Source organism: Oncorhynchus masou, chromosome 6, assembly GCF_036934945.1.
Source record: "Oncorhynchus masou masou isolate Uvic2021 chromosome 6, UVic_Omas_1.1, whole genome shotgun sequence".
Classification (NCBI taxonomy): domain Eukaryota; kingdom Metazoa; phylum Chordata; class Actinopteri; order Salmoniformes; family Salmonidae; genus Oncorhynchus; species Oncorhynchus masou.
The window spans coordinates 21388184-21400699 of NC_088217.1; the positions used below are offsets into that span (position 1 = coordinate 21388184).

The window sequence follows — 12516 nt, forward strand, 5'->3', positions numbered from 1 at the left end:
TATTTCAGTTTTAAGTTTACTCCTGAAGCACAACAGAGCTTGAAATAGCAAGGCCTTCCCATCTCGTCCATAACATTCATAAACACTGAAGAGAGTCAAGTGACCTCCACTCGACAGGTACATGCGGGCATTTCATGAATGCGCACGCAGGTACTTCCCATCCCTGTCGTGAACGCGGATTATGACGTAAGTCACTTGCCGCGCAATGATGATGGCGGTGCGTGAACGCGCAGTAAAAGTAATGGCTGCTCTGGAACGGCGGGTGCCTAGTCTCGATGATTTCGTGGGCGAAAGCTGGAGCGCCTGGGCCGAGAGAGCCAGTGTGACTGCGTCGGAAGGTAAGGGATCACTTTGACATCGGTATTGTTAGATATCAAACCGATGGTCATTCTGTTGAGGGTTATTTTCGAGGAAACGGGCGGCAGCCTTAACCATGTTACCCAAACAAAGACCCGGCTGGGTCCTAGCGCTGGGAGGCTAACGTGTTGCTCTCTCCCAGGTCCTAGCGCATACGCCGTCTTCTCATAAAATAAGTGATAATCGTTTCTGTTTGATCCTCGTTATGTCGTTTTATGTACACAGACAGACCATGGCAACCATTTGACAATATTCTCTCATTACAACGGCACACACCTAAATAAAACTATGGCCCTACAGCGGAATGCGTCTTGTATTAGTTGTAGCGATGGTTGGGCGAGCAACTTCTTGCCATGGAAAGCTAGCTAGCCGTATTAGCAATGAAGCTAAGCTAATACTTCCAGCAGTATGATAGACACCGGTGACGAAGGAGGAGTCTGATGCTGTTTCCACCATGTAACATTTAGGTAATCTAGCTTTTTATTTCAGGGCGTATTTTGAGTTATCGATTGATGGAATGGTGACGTGAACCTAATAAAAACAACAATTTTTGGAAATACTGTGTATTCGAGGTACAATTCATTTTTTTAGTTGTCAGGCGAGATCCGTGTCTTCAAAGCTCCAAGTGTGTGTGTGTGAATGAACATAATTTCATCAGTGCACACGTGTATTAGGTCAAATATCATGTTCGTAGCTTAATTCAAGCAACAGAGGTGCCAAATTCACCATACAAAATGAAGTCACTTAACCAGTTTTCTTCAAAATTTACGTCCACACTGAAAGTGAATTCCTATATACATCATGTATGGAACCTGTACCTGCTGCTTATCTCTGATCTGTGTGCCAGTTGTGAGACCAGAGGTCCAGGTTCTGCTCCTGACTTCCTGTCTAGTCAACACAGACAAGGGGATGACTCTTAATAGTGTCTTTCCCTCATCTCCTCTTCCCTTATCCACTAATGTTGAAGAACTGAACTGGCAAAGGTGTTTGTTTTCCATGTTGTTTTCACTTGATCTGCCTTTCAGATCATTGTGGATCAAAGGAAGATGTAATGGAGGAACCACCTCTTGACTATTGAGAGGCACCCAAAGGTTACTACATTAGCCTTGCATGTGTATCCTGTATGTACACCTCAGTCACAGTCTCTGTTTTCAGGCTCCGATGGAGATGACTGCAGCAAGAATGGGAAGAAAGCTGCCGAGGCAATGTCTCTTAGGAAGGAAGGTAAGTATTTTTTGGGACTCTTGTAAGATTACATCCTTCATACTTAGGTTTAGATTTGCCTCTAACATTACTAATCCGGGCATTTTAGCTAGCCACAGCCGAACATGCCTCTGCAGCACAAAGTGTGTGTTTGTGTGTCCCAAACAATGTGTGTGTGTGTCTTTCCAGATTTGATTCCTCTTCCTTTCATGCTCGTGGGTGTCTTGTCTTGGGGGGCACTGTTCTCTGTACCCAGGTGCCCTCTGGCAACCAGCCTGGCAGTCTGCAGCAGCAGATGTCTAACAGACGCTGCCTCGTGTGTGTTTGTTTGCCCGCTTTTGTTCCTGTGTTTCACGGAGAGGGAGACACGGTGATGTGTGTGTGTCTATACATACTTTCTTTGTGATTTCTCACCACCTGTTCCTCCTCTCACTCCCCACCCACCAGACATGTCCATCTTCGGCCACTGCCCGGGCCAAGATGACTTCTACTTGGTGGTGTGTAGCCACTGTGGCCAGGTGGTCAAGCCCCAGGCCTTTGAGAAGCATTGTGAGAGGAGACACGGCCCTCTGAGCAAACTGTACACCCCCCTCCGCTCCACCCCTCCAGCACCCCAGCAGCGCCCCCGCCATAGCCACTCCCCATCCTCTGCCCACGCAACCTCATCCTGGGAAGGGAGGAGGCAAGGGACTGGGGCCCCAAGAGCAGCCCCCCCATCCCCATCCACACCCCCACAGTTCAGACACACCAAGCCCCCCAAGGAAGGAGTACGGTAAGAGGGAAGGGCTAGATGGATCAAGGGTGGGCGTTGAGTACGAGGGGGGATTGGATAATGGGGGTGATCTTCCTCTATTTTCCATGGTGAAACCATCTTATTGTATCCATAACCATCTGAAATGTATTTTTTAAATGTATTCTGATTATTAATTTCCGTGTTTTAAACATCTGACCATGTTCTCATTCTCTCTTGTCCCTTCAGCCACTCCCACCTGGATAAGAGCCCCCACAGCGGCTATTCTGAATCAGCTGTGTTCAAGCAGCCTCCACCCCTGGAGCCTCCCCTAAGCTCCCCACCTCCCTCACTCAGAGACCAACCCTGGCCCCATGGAGGCACCCCGCCCGGCCGGCCCTCCACCACCCCGCCCGGCCGGCCCTCCACCACCCCGCCCGGCCGGCCCTCCACCACCCCCGCCCGGCCGGCCCTCCACCACCCCGCCCGGCCGGCCCTCCACCACCCCCGCCCGGCCGGCCCTCCACCACCCCCGGCCGCCCGCCCGCTGGCCCTCCACCGACCGGCCCTCTACCACCCCCCCGCCCGACCGGCCCTCCACCACCCCGGCCGGCCGGCCCTCCACCAGTGAGAGGACACACACTCAGAGGAAGGAGGCCATAACGGTCCCTACCCTCCCTGGCCATCTCCGTGGACCAAGACCTTACAACAAAGTGGCCTCCAGTGAGTCTTCTTTTTTTTTTTTTTTTTTTTTTTTAAAGAGAGACAAGCCTCCCCCTCTGAACCTGTTTGTTGGGTCAAGAGTCTCTTGAATAGATTCATTTTAAAATTGTGACATCTTACCAGACTAGTGATCAGAGGAAAGGACACAAAGAAAGGAAGCTAGTGTAGACTATTGATTTACAGCCGTTTGATTGCTATTAAGACACTCTTCTCTTCCTGTCATCTCCAGGGAGAGAGTGTGATCTTGACAAGCACTGCGGAGTACTGGACTCCGAGAGGAAGAAAGTCTGCACTCGTCTCCTAACTTGCAATGTAAGTTCACACTCACCCTCTCATGTAAGTTCACACTCACCCTCTCATGTAAGCTCTCATTTACCTCCCCTATCCCAGTCTCCTCTTCTTGTCCTAGCGATGACATCACAGCACCAATTTTGCCCTCTCTCCTGCAGCTTCTCCCCCCCCCCCCACCACCACACACACACACACACACACACACCTTGAGCACCATGTCTGTGACACACTCGTTTGCGGCAGAATTTAGTGGGAAAAGTCTCTAAATGCTATCAAAACCATAGAAATCTTCAGTGTCAAAACTCCCCAAAGGCAGCCTGAAAAGTAGTGGAATTTGTCACTAGCCTCTAAAAGCCAATATAAGTCGCTGGAGGGGTCTGAAAACACATTAAATACAGTGACAAAGTCGCTACATTGGCAACACTGGGGGTGAAAGTAAGTCTGAGACGAGTAGAAGAAATAGTGCCATACCGGTTGAACATGAGCCTGTCACAACAATTACCACTGTTGGCTGTTACACTATTTATCATTACCACATGTCAACCGCATGAACATTTGCAAATGTACTGGAAAACGTGTGGAATGGGCTCCAAAATGCAAGGTGGTTCAACGATAACAGTAACATTTTGCGAAGGCAGAGACGCGTGACCGAGACACGTGATGTCAGTGGATGCTTCAATTCACTTTATAAGTGTAGACTGAATGTCATGTCATCCCTTACACTTATTTGTGTTTTGTTAGATGTCTCTTTACATTCATCAAATGGCAGGTGCACTGTATGGCTGTGGAAATTATTTTCAGGTGGACGAACGTGCGCAGGGAGCCTTTTGAAGTGTTTGCTTGGCAATCAGATTAAAACATAGCTGTTTATGTTAATGCCACATTAAGAGGTAATACATGTTCAACAACAATTCTTTACTATTAGGCCCACAGAGATCCTATTAAATGAATAAGGAGATCCTATTAAATGAATAATTTAGTTATTGTTTAGTGAGTCTGCCTGATCAGTGGCAGTAGAGCTGACCAGGGATGTTCTCTTGATACGTGTGTGAATTGTACTTTTGAGTGTCAGGGAAAATGTATGTAGGAGAAAGTACACATTTTTTCTTTAGGATTGTAATAAGGTAAAAGTTATCAAATATATAAAAATTGTAAAGTAAAATACAGACACCCCCAAAAAATGACTTAAGTAGTACTTTAAAGTATTTTTACTTGAGTACTTTACACCACTGGAAAGTAATAACTTGGCTCTTTATTTTTCTGTGATGATTTGGCACATTTAGAAAAGGGGAACTATCAGACACAGATAAGAGATATCTAGGTTATTATTACTATCCTATGATAATAGGACTAGCTCCAATGATAATGGTCCCCTTCAAGACTAGTACCCCATAGATAACATAGTAATTACTTCCATTTATGATGTCACATCGGGCATGGATTTCATACAGACACTTTTAAACAAAAAATGGATGACGTTACTAGTAGGCCTAATTGTGGAGTGCCCCTTTTGGATTATGAGGGTGACTAATTTCTCTCCATTTTACGCTATTTTCTCTTCCTCTCACCTGTCTCCTGTTGTCTACACTTCAGCAATTTGTTGCTATAGCAGCATAATACACTGCGTCTAAATATCATGTTGCTTTGTGATTATGGCGTTGCCTTCATATTTGAAGAATCTGCCATATAAGGGAAGGGGTATTTTGTGTAGGGCATTGAGGACATTGTGGAATTAAATATGACCCCTAGTCCTAGAGCCCTGGTGTAGTTAGTGCTACGACCTCCTCCTTTCGTTATTAAGATCACTGATCTGACATGAATAGGAAGGTGACTGCAAAGTAGTAGAAACCTTACTTTCGCCCATCCCACCATGTTAGGTCAGTGATTACTTCAAGTTCAGATGAGGCATTTGTCAAAGTACTCACATGGCCACTGTCTAGAGCTGGGAGCACAGGAAGTGTGTGTGTGGCGCAGGCTGCTGGTTTGTCTAAAAGAGGAACCCGGCCATGTCGCTCAGTGCAAAGAAGGGTCACGTGTAGGCAGGAGCAGAGAACCCCATGTAAAGGAAAGCGAAAGGAAAGGACCTGAGGAAACGGCTTCCCTCTCTCGTTCAGATGGCCTCGTTCAGACGGCCTCGCTCCCTCGCTTCTCGTTCAGACAGCCACACTATCTATCTTCATCTCTTTACCAAGACTATTTGATACAGCAGTCTATTGCCATCAGCTGTTATACCTGCATATTGTTGATGAAATGTTGCCTCTTTTTAAGTGCTTTCTACAAATCTCTCATGGTGGTTTAGGCTCTAGTTTCCTGTCTGCTTGGAAGTACCAAAGCCAGGTCTTCCCCTCATCCCCAACCCTTGTGCTGCTCTGAACAGATTGTCTCAGGCGTATGTTATGTGATTCAGGTCATCTCTAGCAGCACAGTTAAATGGTAATGAATCCCACCATGTCTCAGACCCATCTGTGTCTCAGAATGTGTTGATGAGAGAACAGATTTACCAATATCCTAAAATTTGTGAACTAGATTGGTTTCAATCACTCATTTCAGACCATCGGGAGTTCCTAGGACTTGGCTGTCATAGGGGCTGGGTGCTATAGTTTTCATTTAAATAACAGAAGGGAGTTTGGACTGCATCACCCATTTATTCACCGTACTAGAAGCACAGGCAGAATGGAATTTTTTTGAAGTTGACCAAATCTTTGTGTAAGAAATACATTTGATCAACAAAACAAGGATTAATGTGTAGTTTGTCTCCCTCGTCTGTTTCTTTCTCTTCTCCTTAGATTCACTCTATTCACCAGCGGAGGAAGGTTTCTGGTCGGAGTAAAAACTTTGACCAGCTGGTGACCGAGCTGAAGACGGGTGTCCGGATCCGTGAGCGGGGCGCTCAGACCCAGGAGGGGAGTGGCTCGTGCCGGTCCCCCAGCCCAGAGGCCCAGAGGGACCCCCTCGCACCCCCACACTGCAGGAGGCCCCTCACCAACAACCCTGCCTTCAGGTGGAGGACTAATGTTATCAACTGTGGTCAAATCATAGTAAAGGTCTTGTGGTAGATGTGGTCCAAATATGAATGTCTGTCTTCAGTCGGTCCAGGGCTTCTTCGGAGAGTGCTCCAGAGGAGGAAAAACCTTGTCAAGAGGAGGGTAGCACCCAAGCCCCATCACCCCTCACCCATGGGCGCATTTCCAGCGATGAGAGCGAGGGAGAGGGGCCTGAGGAACCAATCGAATACCCCTCATCCTCTTGGCACCCTAAACCAGCTGCGGTAAGATTACAGGATGTCAACAACTACTCCTAGTATTATTACTGCAGTGTGTTGACCTTTTCACAGCTGTACAACGCAAGAATGTTGCCAACATGAGCCGTGTTATCACTCCCCTAATTCCCCGTGCTCGGTCTCCTGTCCTCTACCTAGGGGTGTTCGTTTGGCAGTTATGTGATGGGTCATGGTGTGTACACCTTTGACCGGAGGCTCCACCACCTTCGGTCGGCGCTCAATGCCATGGTGGAGCAGCACATCAGCGCACACCTCTGGAAGTAAGATTTCTTTCAATGTGTGTCCTGTGGGAGCTGTATACGAGGTCTACTGGTGTAACAGTTTGGCATAACGACTACATAGTGCTCTTTTCCTAATTGTTTCCTCTCTGGACAAAGTATTGAATTGTAGTTTTCTGTCTGGATCTAATACCGATATATTTTCTCTCTGCAGGAAAATACCTCGAGCATCAGACCTCCAGTCCCAAAGTCCCTCTGTGAAGAGCATTTCCTCACCCTCCTCATCCTTCTCTTCCTCTCTACATTCTAAAGTCAGGACAGGAAGCCACAGAACCACCCCATCCCTCAGGCCTTCCTCCCATGGACCAGGGAGGGAGACACGCCTACAAATCGCCTCCCACTCCACAGCCATTAACCAATCAGAGAATTCCAGTGGCAGTGGCAGCCATATTGTAGCCCCTGCGCCCCATCCTGTCCGCCAGGCAGGTCCAGGGCGACCGCTGGGTCCCGGAAGGCCCAAGAACCCGGTGGGGCGACCCAGCAAGCAGCAACTGAGACTCAGAGAGGAGGAGGCGGCAGCAGCAGCACTCCGTAAACGTGAAGCCCCATCACAGGAGGGTGAGCACTCCGGCCCAGACAGGAACTCTATCATCCTACAGGACCGGAGACGGCCCCCAACCAGTTCCTCTAAGACCACCCCGCCCACCCCTCACAGCCAGACCAATGGCACCCTCTCCCCCAGCAGCAAACCCCGCCCCCAGTCATCCCCCTCGGAGCCCCATTCACCAGCATCTGCCTGGTTGTTTAAACGGACACACCCACCCTCTGGACACACTTCCTCCCCACCCGATCCTCACTTCTGCAGGGGGGACTCAGGACTGCACGGGAGGGGGGCGACGGGGTACGACCACAGGGGTCTGGGGAAGAAACGCAAGGGGGGCAGCAGTGAACCCTCTCCCCCCTCCAAACCGCACCGTCTGCCCTCCTCCCCTCACTCCAATTTCTACCCCTGGAAGGACAGTAAGGGGGGAACACTGCCTGGTGGGGTGGAGAAGAAAATGGGCACACAGAAGGTGGGTTGGGGCAGTTGTTATAAGTAATATGTTGCAATTTACGATTATATAAGGAATATGTTATCTACATATGGTACAAATTATGTTATCCTAGTTTTTGTGACTATAAAGCAGCCATTTGACTGTCGTCTTCCTGCTCTCTCCACAGCCAAAACTGCACCATTAAGAGTGCCTGCCTTACAAGCTACTGAGGGGTTAGCCCTGCCTGTGCTGTCAGACATCATGCCTCAGACTGTGGCTACAGGACTCAAGAGATGTGTGAGTGACTTGATATTCAAGCCAATGTTTGTGTGTGTATGTCTTTTGACTCCTATATGAGTGTACAGGTAGGTGTGTGTGTGTGTGTGTGTGTGTGTGTGTGTGTGTGTGTGAGCGAGCGAGCGTGCTTATGACCAATAAAGTATGAGTTATGTGTTCAGTTCCTGAGTCGGTGTGTGAGTTTGCTGCTGTTGGTGAGTGTATGCAGGACAAAGGTGACATGTGAATTTCTGTGTATGAATTTAGAAATACCTCAAGACCTTCTGGTTATGCTGCTAAATAAATACGTTGGTTTATAAAAATTGATTAAAAATATCCTTTACACTTGCTTGAAGTTGTGGCCATTCCTTTATTATGAGGCTGGTATAGGAGGAGCGGGGTTACCCAAAAAATATGTATTGCACCCTTGACAGATACTTCTGTGTCCCAAATACCGTTTTATTTTATACAAGCATGGCAGTCTGAGAAATTATCTCACTATATTGTCTAATTACTGTATGATGCCTGTATATTTAGTATTGACAGACCATTAGGGTAGGCGACACACCTTTGCTTCAAGGAGCGCTCAGATAACATTTTATTGCTCAATGGACTGCATTCCTTCACGTCATGTCAATGCAATTGGGGCCACTCCCTTTTGAGAGGTTGTGTTTTTTATATGATTTATAGACACATTTTACTCATCCTCGTTCATATCAACCGTTACGTATTATAACGAGTGCGTGCAATTAGGACAATGCGCGCTCTTCCTGGTAGGATACCGGCTCGTGCTGCTGAAGTACCGGATGTCTCCCTGATCTGAGGTCGCGATGTTTCTTTCTCCAAGCCTCTGAAAGGTCGTCACTAGTTGCCACAGTCATTAGCCCAGCCCATTTCTACATTTTATCTTCTTAAAATGTGATGTTGAACCTAAACTTAACTTTAACCACCATACTAACTTTAACTTTATATTAAGTCCAAAAAGTTCGTTTTTGTTTTCATGAATGATTTATTACGATATAGCCATTTTGACTTTGGCTGTGCAATCTAGTGCAAACCTGTGAAATGTCTTATCCACCAATTGGTCATCCCCGGGAAGTGGATTGAAGAACCCACCTGATCGATTTGAACCTGTAGTTGTACAGTATAATTTTAATTGCGCAGGACTAAAAGTGGCTGCTAGATTTAAGCGGTTTGTTGTCTGCGGGATGTCCCGGAATGAAACCGGCCGGATTGGAATTTGATTTAGTCTATGGAGGTGCGGAACGGGAAAACGCTGCCCTTTCATAATCTTTTAAACGGGAGGGATTTACTGTCGAGTGTCGACTAATCCATTGAAGAGACTGCCTGTCTCGTTTCGCGACATCGTTTTCTTGTGATGTTTTGGTCAACAGTTTGTGACATTGTTGCAGCGCTAACGTTAGAGTCCCCAGCGCGGTCACAGGTAAACTGGCGCTAACGGTTCAAGAAGAAAAACTGACCATATTCATCTTCGAACTATTCACCATGTTTCTGCAACTGTACAGAGACCGTCGGTTTGTCGTTGTACAGTCAGTCTGAATGCTATCAAATAGCTGAGGGGAGATGCGGGCTGATGTGGAGTACAGCCCGGTCGGCGAGGGGCTGGGGATGAGCGAGTTCTGTGGATGCGGAGGGTCACCGTGATCGCCTCACTGGGCTGATTTCACTACTGTCTGGAACAAGTGAGTACCCTAAATGTCTGTCACTACTAACTGTACTGGCGTCATACAACAGTACTTTGTTGCTCTATTGACATGACATCTTAACCTTTCTTCAGCACAAAACCTGCAGGCCTGGGGAACTGGTGGGTTTTGTTCCACACCAGCACGAAAGCATCTCAAGTATTGATCAAGTATCAGTTGATCAATTATCAGAGTGCTGCTCTGGTGATGGGCTGAAGAAAAAAACAGCAAAGCATTGATCCCAAGGACTAGGGTTGATGACTACAGTAGTAACCTACATTTAAACAATGCATCTGTGTTTCAGGTCTCTTTTCCTGGCATCCTGTTTGTATGTCTAGTGCAGTAAGTGATCCTAATGGCATAAACATGACACACACAAACACTGGCTGAAGTGTACTACTTTACCAAAATACCAGCTACGTCTAGTTTTAGTTAAGGTAATGTCACTGTGGCAGATGAAGCTCTATGACACATCTTATTTCTGCTGTGACATTTACACTGCCATGTCATGCCTCTCCACTGCAAAGGAATTATACCAACACTGTATGTCTATCTTTTAAGATACCAAGTATGCATCCTAGGATGTGGACTCGCACATACAGTAGAGTACAGTAGATACAGTAGCCAATAGACAGACATGCATACTTGGTATCTTAAAAGATAGACATACAGGTAAGTGCCAAAATGAAGATAACACCAACATAGTGTCTTAATAGGGCGTTGGACCACCAAGAGCCAGAACAATTTCACTGTTTTGTACGATTACATTACATTTTTCAAACAATATAGACATATACAGACAAAAAAAAAAATAGACGCACACAAACATCAATGACATCACATCTGTCCAGACCCACATGTTCCCACCGCATCTACAGTGACATAGAACATGTGAAGATGTAAGCTGAACAAACATTTAACAGAGAACACACCAAAGACATAAAGGAAGTACTTCTTTGTACTTTGTGCCTTTTTAGGGCTTATAAACTCATCTCCTAATGTACCAAAAGACTGGATTATGTCATTGTAAATACATTGGTGAAAGACTGCCACTTAAAGCTGCAAATACAGTGCCTTGCGAAAGTATTCGGCCCCCTTGAACTTTGCGACCTTTTGCCACATTTCAGGCTTCAAACATAAAGATATAAAACTGTATTTTTTTGTGAAGAATCAACAACAAGAGGGACACAATCATGAAGTGGAACGACATTTATTGGATATTTCAAACTTTTTTAACAAATCAAAAACTGAAAAATTGGGCGTGCAAAATTATTCAGCCCCTTTACTTTCAGTGCAGCAAACTCTCTCCAGAAGTTCAGTGAGGATCTCTGAATGATCCAATGTTGACCTAAATGACTAATGATGATAAATACAATCCACCTGTGTATAATCAAGTCTCCATATAAATGCACCTGCACTGTGATAGTCTCAGAGGTCCGTTAAAAGCGCAGAGCATCATGAAGAACAAAGAACACACCAGGCAGGTCCGAGATACTGTTGTGAAGAAGTTTAAAGCCGGATTTGGATACAAAAAGATTTCCCAAGCTTTAAACATCCCAAGGAGCACTGTGCAAGCGATACCATTCAAACCATTCAGTGACCACTCATGCCTTGTGGATGGGGGAATTGTCATTCTATGGGGGCATAGCCATGGTCGCCAAAATAATGGCCCGCACTGCATTTTTATACATGACCCTAAGCATGATGCGATTTTAATTACTTAATTAACTCAGAAACCACACCTGTTTGGAAGCACCCGCTTTCAATATACTTTGTGTCCCTCATTACTCAAGTGTTTCCACTTTTATTTTGGCAGTTACTTGTACATATTTGGTATCTTAAAAGATAGACACAGAAAATGGTGTAGTGGGGGGTATACGCCGGTATATGCCATTTACCCAGGTATTTTTCAGTGGGCATTGCGTATACTCCTTAATCCCCACATTGCGTATACTCCTTAATCCCCACATTGCGTATACTCCTTAATCCCCACATTGCGTATACTCCTTAATCCCCACATTGCGTATACTCCTTAATCCCCACATTGCGTATACTCCTTAATCCCCACATTGCGTATACTCCTTAATCCCCACATTGCGTATAAAAGTAGTGTAGTGAAGGTATACGCCTATCAATGGCTGATGGATCAGATCAGAATGTTTAGCTTTAAAAAGACATCTGAAACCTGTGAATGACAGACTCATGTTTGTTTCAGTAGTAGGCCTACTATTAGTGTGAAAGACTAATATGAGATTTATCATTTTAAGTCACTGTTTCTCATATAATTTGTATATAATATAGTATATGCCATTTAGCAGACACTTTTATCCAAAGCAACTTACAGTCGTGTGTATACATTTTATGTATGGTTTACCCCAGGAATCAAACCCACAACCCTGGCTGTGAAAGTGCCATGCTCTACCAATTTTTCACACAGGGCGCCTTTCCTTCACCGTGCGGGCCGTTAAGGGAAATGTTTGGTAAAATTACAGTATACTACCACTCCAGGCACCACCACCACTGGACATAGATATACATACTAGGTATCTTGAAAGATTATCACCTGGCACTCAGTCTCACACAAGTACATATACAATGGACTAACTGGAGACAACGTTTGTTGTGCTGACACACCTATAAACACCTGGGCGTGGCCATTGTATCCTGATGACCTTGTATGGGACCTGCCCTGAGAGGCTTA

At 46.0% G+C, this 12516-nt stretch overlaps 1 protein-coding gene across 1 annotated transcript; it reads left to right on the forward strand.

Annotated features, from left to right (window-relative positions):
* Positions 1-208: 208 nt before the first annotated feature.
* On the forward strand, positions 209-8462 carry LOC135541569 (ataxin-7-like protein 2). The gene is made up of 11 exons (XM_064967872.1): positions 209-338; positions 1513-1581; positions 2008-2332; positions 2540-2710; positions 2919-3013; positions 3243-3325; positions 6091-6305; positions 6392-6572; positions 6723-6844; positions 7017-7875; positions 8024-8462. Exons 1-11 carry the CDS (start codon positions 209-211, stop codon positions 8039-8041), a joined length of 2268 nt encoding a protein of 755 aa, XP_064823944.1. The 3' UTR covers positions 8042-8462.
* The last annotated feature ends 4054 nt before the right edge of the window (positions 8463-12516 follow it).